At 45.0% G+C, this 17,750-nt stretch overlaps 1 protein-coding gene across 1 annotated transcript; it reads left to right on the top strand.

Moving 5' to 3' along the window:
- The first annotated feature begins 11,815 nt into the window (after positions 1 to 11,815).
- LOC127306759 (uncharacterized) lies at positions 11,816 to 17,331 on the top strand. The gene is made up of 4 exons (XM_051337464.2): positions 11,816 to 12,361; positions 12,592 to 12,646; positions 16,719 to 16,877; positions 16,952 to 17,331. Exons 1-4 carry the CDS (start codon positions 11,924 to 11,926, stop codon positions 17,152 to 17,154), a joined length of 855 nt encoding a protein of 284 aa, XP_051193424.1. The 5' UTR covers positions 11,816 to 11,923; the 3' UTR covers positions 17,155 to 17,331.
- The last annotated feature ends 419 nt before the right edge of the window (positions 17,332 to 17,750 follow it).

Genomic DNA, 17,750 nt, shown 5'->3' with positions numbered 1-17,750 from the left:
CAGAATCATTTGTTAGCTGCTAACCAGCAGCTAGATCATATTCAAGCAGCCATCCTTTGTCAACAGGTTACAAGGGTTTATTTGGGGTCCAGGAATTATTCCCAGGCCAACCAAGTAACCCAAGTAGCAGCAGTAGTTAACCCATCAGGGGATGACCACAGAATTAACTTTGCTCCACACCCATCGAATCACGTACGCTTAATGGATCATTTCAAATCTCCAGTAAAACTATCACAAATATGCATACAAGCTCACAACAAGCATCAAGTAACTCAGGTCTCTGTACACATCAATACTGGTATATTGCCATAGCTCAACACATGCTTGAGATAAAAACAAATGTAACCAAATCCTTAACTGAAATTATACATTCAGTTTTGTCAGACTCATGCCCCCACAGACTACGCATGCTTTGGAGGATTAATCCATCCAAAAAGGAAGCATTTCATTTCACATATGAATTACCAATCTCAGGCAGTAGATGCAATAACTGTAGGGATCATAGTAAGCCAGGACACTAGATGATCTAACAGTAATATCATTTGAGGATCAACATCAAAGATACAAAGAACTAGACCAAGCAGCAATATTGCAGCCCATATCACTATGACCAAAGACAGGGGAGTAAGGAATGATTTAGCTCACAGAAATGTAGAGAAGTAGATGCAGTAGGCGACGCCGGGGTTGCGTCGGCGACACCGTCCAACCGGCGTCGGGGACGAAGTTGTCACCACACCACCAGACCACCACCATCATGAGCAGTACATCACCGACACCGTCTCACGATCCATACCAACCACAGCACCGCACCACCATTACATACCCACCGCAGTATAAATTAACTAGAAGAGGTTAACAGTGGCAGAGAGGAGGAGGCGGCAGGGGTGTGCTAGAGGTAAAGGAGGGCGACCACGAGGTGGCGCCAGAGCAGCAGCTCGTCGACATGCGGGAGCAGCCAGAGAAGCGGCGCGACCGCAGACGACGGTGCTCGCCGAGGCCAGCGATGGCCGGACATACAGAAAGCGAAGCTAGGGTTCCGGGGTCAGACGCGACTGCTAGAGACCACCGCGGTCAAATTAACCAAGGGGAGGTGGTAGCTCATGGAGGGGCGACCAAAAGCCCTAACTCACCGGTGCCAAAGAGGACAGGGAGCAGCCGGCGGCGAGCGGCGATGCAACGCCATCGCCAGGAGCTCGAGGAGATACGAGAGACAGAGAGATGGGAGAGAGCGATGGGGGTCGGTGGCCAGACGGATCCGGTCCACTCGACCTAACCCAACCAGGTTGGGCCGGACCAGGTTGACCTGGCCTTGGGCCAAACTATTGGGCCATTTGGTCCAATATTTCTCCTTATTTCCTTTTCTATAAGATTTTATCATCTACAAATTAATTAGATAACAAAAAAATAAATAAAAGTGAGTAACAGAAAATTACCTCTATAATAATATATAACAAATCATTCAGAAACTAAAGAAACAATAATTTGGAGTTTCCTCTAAATTTGAAAAAGAGTAATGTTAAATCTTAAACAATTAAAACCTAAAAACTACGCATATAATTTCTTGTTTCAATTCTTCACATAAATAAAATATTAAATATTACTTCACATTACTATGCCATATAAAACAACAATTGTTTCCTAATGGTTATGTTTAATCACATGAGAATCCTAATTGACCATTACTTCAATTAAAACCCTAAACCCTAATAGTATTTATCATATTTTCTTAATAATACAATGTTAAATCCATTATTATTGTTATATCAAAGTGATTAATAATTTCAACTTTATTACCAATTATTACTTTAATAATTATATCACAATTTAGGAACCTAGTTTTCAAATAAATAAAAGACCAACCTCATGATTTTATATGATCATCTTAAAATAGTTCCAATCCTAAAACCCTAGTGGTTTAGCCCATGGGATCATAGCCACTTCACCTTTACATATAAGACTTTAATAAACAACCAATGAGTGCATACTCATGATCCACTAAAATAAAACTAGGTACAATTCACATGAGACCATCATTCCATGTCTTTATTTTTTGGTTAAAACCTATATGATCCACTAATGCCACCTAGATATAAACCCTAGCTTGATATCATATGTTAGCACTATTGATCACCATTCTTATATACCACACCATTGAAATACTCCTAAACCATCAAACCCTAGAAGAACAATGGAGATCAATCCTAGTACCAATATATTGTGTAGTAATACACATCACATGCTCCTATTCCACTGAACCCTATTCAGGAAATGATAAACTCTCTAGTTTAGAAGCCATTAATCATTACTTAGTGAAGCAAATATGAAGCCATAGTAAACCTAACTTATAGCAACACCTTGACCATCATTCTTTGATATGATATCATAATCAACCATAGTAATAAACCTGCCCATACTTGTTGTATATAGAACCAATTCTATTTAAGAACCAATTAGTTCCTATTAGTGAGACTAATTAAATCTAATAGCAAACCCTAGAAGCCATAGCACCTATGTATAGTAGTTCATATCCTTATTTAACCTGTTCTTCAAAAGTTATTCTTTTGAAGTACAGATGTCAATCAAACCTTAGAAGCCCTAATCCTTCTTTGAAATACTCAATATTTCTTAAACAACATGTTCTTCAAAAGTTATTCTTTTAAAGTATAATCTAAGTAATCATCAACCATGTCCTGTAGAACTTAAAATTGACAACTGTTCTTCACATATTATTCCATCACTATGCTTATGTGTACGATTGTTATGTTGTCTTATATTACTTGGATATGATGCTAATATAACCAAAACCCCAATAAGAACCTTGTTTGAGAACCATCCTAAAAGTGCAACACACCCTAACGAAATCTTTACAACTCATCCATCCTAAATCATCGAGGTTAGGTTATGCTCGGGACGATTGCATCTCATACTATGCATTATAGCATCTTTGCCAGTTCTTTAAACATTGTCCTTACCGGACGATGATGGTATTTCAGAATTTGGAGTTATCACGTATCGAAGCTTTTGCCTGCATAATCTTGCAGTCAAGAAAGGCAAGTTCATCGCTTGCTCATGTCATTTGATTATTTGTATCAAACTATATGCCAAGTACTATACTTATCACTCATGCATTGAAAAGCAGAGTATTATTTTACAATTATGAATATGACTATGTGGTGGGCAATGGAACCATGGTATGTGTTGATATGGTGGAGGTTCCATTGCATGGGTTATATCACCCTAGGATTAATTACCAATGCCGTCCAGTGATTCTAGCGCCGTACAAACCGCGTTGACCATGAGATCTATAATGGCTCTGGGGAAGCCAGCCGTATCTTTTCCCTTCTGCACGCCAACGGATTGGTAGAGCCGGTGGGGTGTTGGAGGCACTTCCGCAATAGGTTGGGATATCCTTTTAAATCCCCATCCATTAGTGATGATAAGCTCTACCATCTATGAGGGATTGTCCGGAGTACACCGTGAGTAAAGCCGTATTATCGGGGGAAGTCTACTGGGGGTGTACGGTTGGACAAAAGGGTGGGTTTGCAGTCGCGGAGAAGGCGGTGTGGGCTTGGATCTTACACCTGGCCTCACACCAAAGGAAGTGTGGACGAGCATGCTACTCGGTTGGCAACAAGGATAAGTTCTCTTATGGGAAAAGTAACGCACCTCTGCAGAGGATACTGAATTGTGACTGTCACTCCCTGTTCCGGGAAGGGAACTGCGAACGCGGTAGGAAAGGAACTCCACGAAGTTCTAGTCAACCTGTGAAGACTGACGGGCATAGTTTTCAGAATAAAATAAACCTTTTGAAGAAATGTTTATGAAAACTTGCATTGGCCTATGACTTTCTGGTCTATGGCTGTAGCTAGTGCATGATACACATATTTCCTAATATGAACTTGCTGAGTACGCTCGTACTCATTCTATCTCGTTTGAACCCCCTTCTTAGATCAAGGCACCGAAGGAGAAACTACCGTGGAACTCGAAGACAAAGGAGTCAACTGCAACAAGATAAAGAATCCAATCAAAGAAGTCAATGGAGTCAACTTCTGCATCAGCTAGAGTGGAAACTTAGACTAGTAATAGAAGGGAACCTTTCCCTAATCATAGCACCTAAATAGCTAGATTTCTATAGCAAGCCAAGTAGCTCTTGAACTTGAATTAGCAATAAGATAGACTACGAGTCGTTCTTCTGGAGCTTTATTTGAAGTTTTACCTCACTGTAAAGTAGGAGGTTGTGTTGATCTTATGTAAACAGCTCGTGTGTGCTTCTATAGACATACCTTGGACTCGCATATGTTTCTGTTGTACCACTCTGAGAGATGTAATATGAGTGGAACGGTGTTTCACTTGTGTTATGTCAACGACTTGTGTACTACACCATGCAGTGGTACGCTGGGTCATCACAAACAACACCTTGAGGTTTAAGTAGAAAAGAAATATACATATAGTTGTTTCATTGTCTTCCTTTCTTGTTAGCTCATAGCTTATTATTCTGAGGTTAAAATTGTTTGTGCTTGCAAGAAAGATGCATGATTATGTCTATCACATGTATATTTGTTTGTTTCCCTCAACTCTTATGCTTGCTAATTAACCTTGCTAGCCAAAGACCTGTACTGAGAGGGAATGCTTCTCGTACATCCAAACCTGAACCCAAACCTATGCCATTTGTGTCCACCATATCTACCTACTGCATGGTATTTTCTGCCATTCCAAGTAAATACTTCATGTGCTACCTTTAAACAATTCGAAATTTATTACTTCTTATTTGTGTCAATGTTTTATAGCTCATGAGGAAGTATGTGGTGTTTTATCTTTCAGTCTTGTTAGGCAGCTTCCACTAATGGACTAGTGGCTTCATCCACTTATCCTATAATTTTGCAAAAAGAGCTGGCAACGGGGTTCCCAGCCCCAATTAATCAACTTTCATTAATAATTCTCTTCACATGTTTTGCTCTGATTCATCAGTAAGCAACTTAATTTTGCAATAGACACTCCTCCATGGTATGAGATTGTTGGAAGGCACCCGAGGATTCGGTTAGCCATGGCTTGTGTAAGCAAAGGTTGGGCGGAGTGTCATCCTTAAATAAACTAAAGTACATGCGTAAACAAAAGAGAAGAGGGATGATCTACCTTGCTGGTAGAGATGACGTCTTTCATGGGAGCCGCTCTTTGGAGGTCTGTTTGGCAAGGGGTTTAGAGTACCCGCTACCAGTCGTTGACAACAACAAACACCTCTCAAAACTTTACTTTTATTCTCTTTATATGATTTCAAAACTGAAAAAGCTCTAGCACGTGATTTAATCCCTGCTTCCCTCTGCGAAGGGCCTGTCTTTTACTTTATGTTGAGTCAGTACACCTATTTCCATCCATCTCAAGCAAGCATTTGAGTTGTTGTGATCAAACCATTATATTGTGATTTGCTTCATCATGTCTTTACTCTTCCTTGTTTAGTACAAGTTTTATCTGAATGAATATAGCTTTGCAAGTTATCAATGATCATTATGATTGAGTATGCAAGTTTACCATAAGCTTTAACATAAGAGCGTTGCTCAATAGATAAGTATAATCTGTTAACTGTTCTCTGACCAAGAACGAAGTTTGCCATCACCAACTATGATTTCTTATGCACCTTTATTTGTGATTACCTTATACTTGTTTCAAGTTGAATTATATGAGGGAGTTGTTTACTAGAATGTCTTGTGTGAATGAATATGATGCTTCTTGTCCGTATTTTATTTATCGACTCTTCACTCCATAAACATGTGGTCCTGTTCACCGAGTTCAGTTTCGCTTGGGGACAAGCGAAGTCTAAGCTTGGGGGGAGTTGATACGTCCAATTTGCATCACTATTTTATATCATAATTTGCTGTTATTCATTGATATATTTCATATTTGTAGATGATACTTATGTTATTTCATCTATTTTGCATGTTTCATGATTATTTGGGGATCGCGCACCGGAGCTAGGATTCTGCTGGAAAAAGCACCATCAGAATGCAATATTTCGGAAGATCAACAGTTGAAGGAAATTATACGAAAATTCCTATTTTTCCAGATGACGAAGGGAGCCAGAAGGGGGAGAAGAGGGGACCCGAGGTGGGCCCACCCCATAGGCCGGCGCGGCCCAAGGCCTGGCCGCGCCGCCCTGTGAGGAGGGGGGCCCACAGCCCCTCTCGCCTCCTTTTCTTCACGTATGCCTTCGTCCCGAAAACCTAAGCCAGAGGGGTACGTCGAACAGAGCCACAGCCGCCTCTGCGGGGCGGAGAACACCAGAGAGAAAAGAGCTCTCCGGCGGGCAGGAATCCGCCGGGGAAATTCCCTCCCGGAGGGGGAAATCGACGCCATCGTCACCGTCATCGAGCTGGACATCATCTCCATCATCATCACCATCATCTTCATCATCATCACCGCCGTCTCCACCGCTGCACCTCGTCATCGCTGTAGCAATTTGGGTTTGATCTTGATTGTTTGATAGGGGAAACTCTCCCGGTGTTGATTTCTACTTGTTATTGATGCTATTGAGTGAAACCGTTGAACCAAGGTTTATGTTCAGATTGTTATTCATTATCATATCACCTCTGATCATGTTCCATATGATGTCTCGTGAGTAGTTCGTTTAGTTCTTGAGGACATGGGTGAAGTCTAAATGTTAGTAGTGAAGTATGGTTGAGTAATATTCAATGTTATGATATTTAAGTTGTGGTGTTATTCTTCTAGTGGTGTCGTGTGAACGTCGACTACACGACACTTCACCTTTATGGGCCTAGGGGAATGCATCTTGTACTCGTTTGCCAATTGCGGGGTTGCCGGAGTGACAGAAACCTGAGCCCCCGTTGGTATATCGATGCAGGAGGGATCGCAGGATCTCAGAGTTTAAGGCTGTGGTTAGATTTATCTTAATTACTTTCTTGTAGTTGCGGATGCTTGCAAGGGGTATAATCACAAGTATGTATTAGTCCTAGGAAGGGCGGTACATTAGCATAGGTTCACCCACACAACACTTATCAAAACAATGAAGATTAATTAGCCGTATGTAGCGAAAGCACTAGACTAAAATCCCGTGTGTCCTCGAGAACGTTTGGTTAATATAAGTAAACAAACCGGCTTGTCCTTTGTGCTAAAAAGGATTGGGCCACTCGCTGCAATTATTACTCTCGCACTTTACTTACTCGTACTTTATTCATCTGTTACATCAAAACCCCCTGAATACTTGTCTGTGAGCATTTACAGTGAATCCTTCATCGAAACTGCTTGTCAACACCTTCTGCTCCTCGTTGGGATCGACATTCTTACTTATCGAAGATACTGCGATACACCCCCTATACTTGTGGGTCATCACTGGTGTCTCTGACTAGATCCAATCTGCCACGAAATCTGGGAGGATTTGGGATTTTATCGCCGTTCGATTAACGTAAGTTATGTCGTGTGGTGCTATTTCGATGGCCCATTGAGACACTCGACCCGTGGCCTCTGGGTTAGTCATTATGTTCTTCAACGGTGCTTCGCTCACGATGATAATAGGGTGCTCTGTGAAATAGTGCCGTAGCTTGCGAGCTGACCTCCATACTGCGTACGCCAGCTTCTGATGATGGGGGTACCTCTGCTTTGCAGGCGTGAGCACTTCACTGAGGTAGTAAACAGGCCTTTGCACACCGTGAACCCTCCCCGCTTCTTCTCGTTCGACGACTAGAACGCTGCTGAAGACTTGGGCCGTTGCAGCTATGTACATGAGCAGTGTTTCTTTCTCGCGTGGGGTTACAAGGACTGGGGATGTCGATAAGATTTTCTTCAGATTGTCGAAAGACTCCTGCGCCTCATTCCTCCATTCGAATTTTTCTGACTTGTTCATCAAGTTGTAGAAGGGCAAAGCTTTTTCCCCTAGTTTGGCGACGAATCTGCTAAGCGCTGCCAATCGTCCTGCCAATTGCTGCACTTGGTGCAGATTCTTTGGCGGTTCCATGTCGAGAATAGCTTTGATCTTCAAAGGATTAGCTTCTATTCCTCTAGCTGAGATGAAGTAGCCGAGTACTTGTCCCCCTGGCACCCCGAAGAAGCATTTCTTCGGGTTCAACTTGATTTTGTACTTATCTAGGTTGTCGAAGGTTTCCCGCAAATCGTCGATGAGAGTGGTGGCGTGTTTTGTTTTTACCACAATATCATCGATGTAGACTTCGATGTTCCTCCCAATCTGTTCTCCAAGGCAGGCTTGCATGCACCGTTGGTAAGTCGCCCCTGCATTCTTCAACCCAAAAGTCATGACGTTGTAGCAGAAAACGCCGTGTGGGGTGATGAACGCAGTTAACTCCTGGTCTTCTTTCTTGAGCATGATCTGGTTATACCCGGAGTATGCATCAAGGAAGGAGAGGCGGTCGCATCCAGCTGTGGAGTCGACTATCTGGTCTATACGAGGCAGCGGGAAGTGGTCCTTTGGGCAGTGCTTATTAAGACTGGTGTAATCGATACACATGCGGAGAGCGGTCGTGTCTTTTTTTGGTACCATGACAGGATTAGCCACCCACTCAGCTTCCTTGAGCTCTCGAATGAATCCTGCCTTGCAAAGTCGACTAACTTCTTCGCCAATTGCTCTTCTCTTCGGCTCGGAAAATCTGCGCATTGACTGTTGTACTGGTTTGGCTGTTGGGTCAACATTGAGGGCGTGCTCATCGAGTTCCCTGGGGATACCTGGCATGTCGGATGGTTCCCATGCAAATATCTCCCAGCGCTCACGGAGGAACTCGATGAGCGCGCCTTCCTATGTATCAGTAAGGTCTGCCGACGTGTTGACCGTCTTCTTTGGGTCAGTGGGGTGCACCTGCAGCTTCTTTGCTTCCTTCGTAGCGTCGAATTCGTCGGGCCTTACGTTTCGATTGTCGGCTGGTGGCTGCGCATGATCCGTGACGGCATCGACAGCGTTGAGTTCTTCCTTGGCTCCGAACCTTGAGGCGATCTTTTGGAATTCCCTGTCGCAGTTGTCTGAACGGGTAAAGCTTCCATGAACGGTTATTGGTGTCCCATTGTTGCCAGGCATCTTCAGTTTCAGGTACGCATAATGAGGTATGGCCATGAATTTGGCAAAGGCAGGCCTGCCGAGGATGGCGTGGTACTGAGATTCCCAGTCGACTACCTCAAACTCGATTTTTTCCTTCCTGAAATTGCCAGGCGTGCCGAAAACTACATCCAGTGATGTTTTACCTAGAGAATAAGCGGGTCGAGTCGGTATAATTCCATGGAATCCTGTATCTGACTCTCTTAGCATGTCGACTGTTAAACCCATTGCTTTCATTGTGTTAGCGAATAACATGTTCAAACCGCTTCCTCCATCCATGAATACTTTGATCATATTGTACGCTCCGATCTGCGCCTCAAGGACAAGGGTTGCATGACCTGGCCTAGGAACGGCCTTCGGATGATCTGCCCTGCTAAAGGAGATGCTCTGATCTGACCAGTCGATGAATTCGGGTGTATCAACCATAGCGACTTCCGCATATTTTACTTTTCGTGAGAATTTTTTGACTTTCCTCTTTGAAAAGCTGGTTTTATGGATCATGTTGACCTGCCCACATGGTTTCGGGAACACCTCGGTTGGTACATACTTGTCTCCTTCTGCTGGCTTGTATGGCTCCGGCACGTATGGTTCTGGCGGATAACTGTAAGATCCTGCCCTTCTCTCCATTATGTGAACCCTCGACATGGCTTCGGCTCTGAGGTTGTCGCAGAACTGCCGAATTTCCAAAAAATGTCGGCAGTCCCTTAGCAGGTGGCTGGATTTCTCTCGACCATCCTTCGGATCGATGTAAGAGTGAAGGTAACATGGTGCCTCGAGCTGCTCCGTAGCCGATAGATACGGTGAACGAGCGCGGCCCTGGATCGATTGCGTGTCCTGGCATCCTCATTCGAACTGATGAGGTCGAATTTCTATTCGTTCTTCCTCTTCGCGGCGCGAGTCCCTTCGTCTTTTCCTTCGCCCCGTTGTGACGTCGAAACTTCCTCGGTTGCCTTCTTGCACATTTCTAGATGGAACTTCCAAGGTTGTTGCCGGAGTGGCACCTGCCGAAACTGAGGTCTTCGGGCTAGATGCACTTGTCCTAGGGAGGCGAAGGAAGCCTCCGGAGTCGATAATAAAGTGGACACCACCAAAAGTAGTATTCATGCCGCCGCACGATTCTGCAGGTATCGGGTGCGGCGCCTCGGGATGTGGTACGAACTCGAAGGATCCGCAGCGGATCGAGTCTTTCGGATCTTATGGCATCGGTGATTCGAGTAAGAACGCCGCAGATGTAACTGGTACTGCCGATGACCTGCCCGGTGCCAACAGGTTTCCCACAGACGGCGCCAATTGTCGAGGGTACTCCTCGGCAATGCCCTCTGATAGGGGCTTAGGGTTGATGGAATCCTGTAAGCTGACACGAGACATCGGTTCACAGACAAGCGGGGAGAGCGATTTACCTAGGTTCGGGGCCCTCGATGAGGTAAAACCCTTACGTCCTGCCTGTTTGATCTTGATTATGAGAATATTGGGTTACAATGGGGTGCCGAAGGGTTCGGCTGAGATCTCGTCGAGAGGCTAAGTGCTGCGGTGACCTAGCTCTAAACTTCTGGTGGCTAAGATTGCTCAGATTGATCATGTCCCTCGGCAGCCCCTCTTCTGGCCTCTATATAGGAGGCCAGGTCTCAAGAGATCTAACCGAGTATGACTAGGTTTACAACAGTCCTATCTCTAAACTTTCCTTGTTCGGCTCCTTCCTTGTCTTGTCCGCCAAGGATTCTTCTGCTGCGCCATCCTAGTGGGCCGCCTTGCCATCGAGTACCTTCATGGGCCTCCAGCTAGATCGTATAGGGTAGGGCAATGTCGGTTACCCGAAGGGTAATGCCCACGTCAGCCATGGCTGGACGCAAACCTGTCTGGAGGAGGCTGCTACCTCAACTCCAGGCGCGTGCCGGTACCCCAGTGCCGCGCGAGGACCGAGAGTGCCGGGACGAGGTACGCCGCCGCCAAGCCATCTTGCCGCAGGATCTCCAACAAGATCCGGCGTACGCGCTCAACTCCTACAACTGGATCTCCTTCGGAACGTGGGAGTTCGACGCGCACCGCCGCGCTGGCTACCTCGGGGACGTCGAGTTCTTCGACTGCGAGATCGCCGCGAAAGAAGAGGAGAACGACCAGGACGACGCGGACGATGACGAGGACGAGGCCGAGGACGAGGACGAGCAGGTCGAGCCCGAAGAGTACGACCACGACGACGGCGGGGCGGCGTGGGATCCAGAGACCCAACCGCCCGACATTACCGAGGAGGAGGCCATTGCCATGGCACTCGCCAACAGCGAGCGTGATGAGCTCAACGAGCTCGCTTTGTGGGACGGCCTCGCAATCCAGCTCCGCGAGTCCGCGCTGCTGCAGGGTAGGCCCGCGACTCCTCCGGCTACGCCGACGCGTTCCAGCGACCGCGCTCCAGCTGCTGCTACGGCCTGGGATCCCTGGCCACCTTCACCAGAGCCTCCTGCGCAGGCGACGGCCTGGTCGCAGTTGCCGGCTTGCCGCAGCCTGCCCTACCTCCTCCACCGCCGGCGTACCAGCTTCCATGGCCGACGCCGGAGTTCAACGACCTCGTCAGCGACGACGACCAGTAGGCAGTACCTAGATTTTTTATGGCATTTTTATGTTTTTTAATGTAAACTATGACTTTATGAATGGAAAAAAAATTATGCGTCGTTCCGCTAGAGGCACCTTCACCGCAAACGGAAGCGCCGACGATTTCGACCATTTGGGACGCCCAAACGAACGCGCTGGAGATGCCCTGAGTGCAGAGGTCATCTCGGGCCTGAACCGGAACAGGTTGCCAGCTTCCGTCGATAGCCTGCCCTGGAGGCCGACTAGCCGAGTTCTGAGACTCGAAAAACACTTCCCTAAACGCAGCTAGCCATGGCCGCTCCGCCGTCAGCCGCCGACACCGCCGCCCCGCCGCCGCCTCCTCCTCCTGCCGCGGATCCCGCCGAGAAGGTCTCCCTTGCTCCTTCTGATATGGCTACTCCGGCTGCAGCCGCCGACACCGCCGTCCCGCCGCCTGCTCCAGCCCCTGCGACCGCATCAGCCGACACCGCTGCTCCGCCACCTCCCCCTCCAGCAACTGACCACATGGCCGCTCCTACGGCACCCGCCGATACCACCGCCCGGCCACCACCTCCTCTTCCTCCAGCCCCGGAGTTCGCGGCGAAGGTCTCCTATCATCTCCCTCATTTTCCTCCTCACCACGATGCGCCGGCGCCGAAGAAGCGGAAGTTGGAGGAGGCGGGGTTCCACGCCTCCCCCTACTACAAGATCCGGGCCACCGTTGCCGACCTCCGCCTCCGCTTCATCCAGGTCCGCACTCCTACATGCCACCATCTCCTAATAATTTCTATGCGTATGTGGAAATTGCTAGCTAGTTGGTCTCTTAACCTCCGGAAAGCAGGGGTTAGGGTCAATTTTTCGTCTGCAGGACCGCAGAAGAAACCTGCCAATCCGATCTCTCACGCGCTTAGGCTAGATGAATTATTTTGTATGTTAAGCTGGTATTTTGTTCTGAACTGTTTGCCTCTTTTTCCTTTAAGGTCCACGAAGCTACTGATTTCCGGAAGAGTGATGCTGCTCGTGAGATTCTGAGAGGTAATTTTTCCCATCGAACATACTTGGAGACAATAAAATAGAGCTACCCACAGGCGTCAACCCCTCGTCTATTGATGTCCTCACATGGCCGATCTCAGAGCTTCTACAAGCTAATTAAATAATGAGATTGCTAACCCACATGTTCCATGTGGTTCCGATCTCAGAGCTAACCATGTTAGAAAGGCATTAGTTATCTTAGGTGACCTACGGTCCAGGAAAGAAGAAAGGGAAGGAGAGAAAAAAACAACTTCTTTCGCCGTGGATCCGAATATCAACACTGTTGCATTATCATAAATTCATCCAGAGGTATCCTCAGTTCTGTTTGTGGTTGTTAGTGAGGTGGAGCATGAGGGACTATAATTACATTGCATGAGTTAGGCGGGCAGCAACAGGGTGGACCTAGGAAAAATATTCAGTGGAGGGCACTTAATTTGTGAACTAAAAAAAATTGAACCTTTTCTTTGAAATTCAAAAAGGTTTGAGAAATTTGTCCCCACTCAGCTCTTTTTGGGTCTGCCCCCTGGCAGCAAGGAATGAAAACTTGATATGAGTGGCAGAGAGGACATCAGAGTGCCAAGTTGGTAACCTGGAATGAGCTCCCACTGGGTCTTCCAATTACTGTGGGGGAAATGGTAGACAAAGTTGAATTGATAAGAAGTACACAATCCGAGGATTGCGGACAAATATAGAACCACCTACTTTGGCGAGAATAGAACAATATGTGGAAGGTGGACTTAGGGAGAATTACATATCCGATGGATGTGAATGTGTGTTAATATAGGAGCAAAAAGTCTAAATTTGAAATTAGCACCTTTATAAATAAAGATTGTCTCTGACACCCGAGCTCCGTTAGTCCTGGTATCATAGCCATAAGTTCATCCATACAGTGGCAGAGGCATACTAATGGTCATACATAGTTACGTCATTAATGGGTTATTATACCTAAGCCCATGTTTGATTGGTTGGAACTCGGTACATCAAACTACACACGGAAGCCCAACAAAACAAACAGCCCACATAGCCTGAAGCTGTTTGTGGTATTTTCCCATACCTTGTCTCGCCGCCACCGATAAGAGATTCATCAATCGATTGATTGGAACTGAAGCCTCTGTCTCGCTGCTAGGGCTACGGCGCCTGCCCCCCGCCGCCGCTCGCCATCCACTAATCACACCGCCAACAGATCAGACCAGTGTGCCTTTGAAGGCCGTCGACCCGTCGATTAATCCCACGGTAACAAAACCTACCGTACCATTTGTAGCTGCTAGTTACCTGCTACTCACTCTGTTTCAAATTAGTTGTCGCAACTTTTTTCCAAAATAAGCGAACCTACCCATTAAAACGTATCTAGATATATCCGTATCTAGACCAAATCTGACCGAAACTGCAACAACTAATTTGGAACGGAGGGGATAGCATTTTGGGGATAAATTGCAGCGTTCTAGTCTAGTTTTTTTTTTTGAGGAACTTGCATATAAAATAATATTACATTTTATGTTTTAGATCTGTCTTTCTGTGCACTTTGTTATGCCTCAAAGATAAAGAGAAAAACACTAGTAACAAAATGGTTATGCAAGTCAATTGCTTCATATTATCAAGTCAATTGTCATTTTTTCTCAAACACGCAGCTAAATATATGCAAATTTTTGTATAGAAAACGTCAAGAAGCGCTACCAAAACGTCCCGAAAACCAAATGCATAAATAAACAAACAAAAAGGTTGGCCTAAGCTAAAGAAGGTACATCTTGTGTAGTACAAAACAATGAAAAGTCAAGGAACCCTTCACCAAAGGACAATGCTGTGCTGTTTCAGCTCCTATGTGATCATTGGCTTTCTCGCCTACCTCATGGTAAAATCCTGGCTCCGCCCCTGCACCCATACATCCTTTTCCGAATTGTATTCTAGTGATCATGTTTTATGTTATTCCGTATACCAGCTTGTCTCAGCAATAACTAATGTGTAGGAAACTCTCACATGTGCCAACATGCCTATTTAAACACATGTCTCCACACCGTGTACTCGCCCAAGAGATTTCTTTCGCTGGTCCTCCATGGGAGCACAAAACAAGTGAAAACCTGCCCAGTTTTAGGATGCTTTGTTGTTTGTTAGTGTACCTGTGGTCTACCCTTTGGTTTAAATACAAAGTTGGTTCATTGTCGGTCATGAGTTGCTTACACTGTTTAGATCAAACATAACCCCCTCCCCACCCAACACGCACACGCAATCAAAGGTGACACATCTGCATCATGTTGTATGCGGGCCCTCAAGCACTATCTGAAGTAGCAATGGTGCCCTACAAGTCCATTTCTTTGCCAACAGGAATTTTTTTAATAAAATTTATTAGAGCCAAAAATATTAGGAGTATTCACGCCTCATAATCTATTTTTCATTTGGCAACATTTCAAGCACTCAAAAAGGCCAATTTATGTATTGCAGTGTAATCGCAACGAAATTAATAGCCTAACTCATAATAATTTTCAGTTCCTTGCATTACTTAAAAAGTAATTACTAAAACACAAGTATCCACTTGTTCACGAGCACACTGATTTTTTTTCTTTGTGTCAGCCCAACGTGCATCAAAGCTACTAAACCGTTGGACATATTTTGAATGCAAGCTAGGCTTAACAAAGTACGTGCTGAACTGCCTCCGACCTACAACCTCCCTACGATAAGTCTTCTCTTTTTTAATTTTCTAACTCCATGCATGATTTTATTGTTCACATATAATCATGCATGGAGTTAATAAATTAAAAATGCAAAATAATTATCATAGGGCTATAGGTCGAATGTTGTGATGGTAATTTAGCACATAGCTTGCTGACGTAGATTGAATTCAAAATCCTTCCAAAGATTTAGTAGCTGTGTTGCACGCTGCCTTGACAGAGAGAGCAAACCAGTGTGCTCGTGAGCAAGTGGATACTCAATGTTGTGACATGATCAGTGATCTCCTAGGATGGCTAGATGTTAGACTTTACGCTTTGGCGCAGCTTAGTGTTAATGCAATGTTCTCGTTGGACTAGGACTTGCTGGGTGATCACCTTAGAAGGGGCTGATTGGTGGGCCGGAAAACGGTGTAAACAATAGCAAGTGTGAGAGGTGTAGCGTGTGCATAGTGTGACGAATGTGTTTTCATGTTGGGATCATGAAGCACGCAACAAACAGATAAAATAGAGACACTGACAAGGGAGACAGGTGATCTGATGTAAAGTTGGATGTTGTGGTGCCGACAACACAATCATAATGGCCAGCAAGACGGCTTTGCAATGGCCAATATATTCGTATTTATTGGATGGATAAAAGAGGTTTAACAATTTATGTCTCATTATTTTGGGCTGTCCATGGTAAATTAGTAATTATCTTTAACTAATGCAAGAAACTTAAAACTGTTATAAGTCAGGTGATTAGTTTTGTTGCGACTAGGCTGCAATATATAAATTAGTGTTTAAGAGGTTTTTTAAAAGTTGGTCAAATGAAAAATGGATTATGAGGTGAGGATAGTAGAGTTGGCTTTGACAAATGTTAGGAGTGAATTTTATGAAAGTACAGTTTGATGGGTCCATCATATTTATTTCTGGAAAGATGGACTCCTAGGGCACCATCTACTTTAGGCAGTGCTACTCGTAGACACTGACTTCTGAGCCTATGTACAACAAGTTGCAGACGTGTTAGCTTGGTGTGAAAGATATGTTTTATCTGAATATTGTAAGCAACTTATGGGCCGCATGGAACCCATCAAAGAATAAAAAATCCTAACACTTTGGGCACTAGTTCTATGCTCCTAGAGAGAAACAGAGTAAACGGTGTGGGGATATGTCAGTCGCGAGGCATGTTCAACTAGGGATTGTTGCCTTAGGTGGCCGTTCCTTGCACTTGACTTAATGCTTAGACGGGCTGGTATACAGAAGAACATAACCACCGGAAAACAGTTAGGAAAGGGGATACTCGGGTACCAGATCACATGAAATGATGGCTATGATATCAGGACCACTAGAGCTCGGTGCCAAAGACAATTTTTGCATTTATACTTCTTAATATGTTGGATCTTGACATACATTGTCTTTTTTGTGTGTTTCAGAGATAAAGACAGTCATGGAACTCTCCAAGAAAATGAGGCTTGATCTGAGTGCCTCTTGTGAACCTGTGAAACCTTTAGAGAAGCCTTTAGCTGGAGCTGTGAAGGATGGGCCCACGGAGCCAATTCCATCTGTAGAAAGAAATCAAGTTCCTCAGACAGGTCAGACTGCAACTCCTCCTAATATTGCAAATGATGGTGTACCGGCAACCCAAGCCTAATGACTGGCAACTCAGCAAGTGCAGCGGAGAAAATAACAGAGGAAATCCAATGCAGTGAGATGGCAAATCACCCAAAGCACCTCGGCAAAACTGTGCAAGGGTCTTATGTGGTTGGTGGATCTCCTATTGGTTGGAATTTTCTTGTATGGCCTGGTGGCAAAATAATTTATTATGGGTTGACCAAGGAGGTGTTTCGGACTCGCCAAGCTGCAGGTTAAAATGTTGTTGTTCAACATTCAAAAATTCTGATTTGTACCGTACTCTCAAACTGATGTAGAGGATTTGATTCTAAAAATAGTCACTATGTAATCTGATTCTCCGCGTCATTCTGATGTGGTATGAACTTTTATCTATATAAAAAATTAGTGATTTAAAAGAAGAAGAAAATTTGAAGAGATACATGTCCTTTTTATATTGTAAGAAGAGATCCATGTGATTCAAAAGGGAAACTAGTCTGGAGAGCAGAGGAGAAACTGGCGGAGATGTTGAATTGACTACATTGGATTGTGAATTTGAGGTATTTTGCCTACATGTGCTTTCAGTCATCACATTTGCTTTCGCCCTATAATACTCAGTGTACTCTTAGAACACAACAATCAACTAGTCAAGATAGTTGGTCGGTCGACTGGTTGGTGGATATGTTGTGTTCTAAGAGTACACTGAGTCATCACATGAACAAGTGTTGAGTTGCACCCAGTGAGTCAGCTGTGGTAACTTGGACGAACAGGATGCATTGGGAGAAACTGAGTCGGACACTCATGTCAGCCTGGAGCGATGTCTAGCAGGAAAATCAAGGATCCGTGTCGAGCGGCCA

Source organism: Lolium perenne, chromosome 6, assembly GCF_019359855.2.
Source record: "Lolium perenne isolate Kyuss_39 chromosome 6, Kyuss_2.0, whole genome shotgun sequence".
In the NCBI taxonomy this organism is placed as follows: Eukaryota; Viridiplantae; Streptophyta; class Magnoliopsida; order Poales; family Poaceae; genus Lolium; species Lolium perenne.
This window is presented reverse-complemented; position numbering and strand designations above follow the sequence as displayed.

Coding starts and splice junctions, on each gene's coding strand:
- LOC127306759 (XM_051337464.2), top strand. CDS start 11,924: ATGGCCGCTCCGCCGTCAGCCGCCGACACCGCCGCCCCGCCGCCGCCT. Junction 12,647..16,718: donor TGCTCGTGAGATTCTGAGAG/GTAATTTTTCCC, acceptor TGTGTGTTTCAG/AGATAAAGACAGTCATGGAA. Junction 16,878..16,951: donor AAATCAAGTTCCTCAGACAG/GTCAGACTGCAA, acceptor CTGGCAACTCAG/CAAGTGCAGCGGAGAAAATA.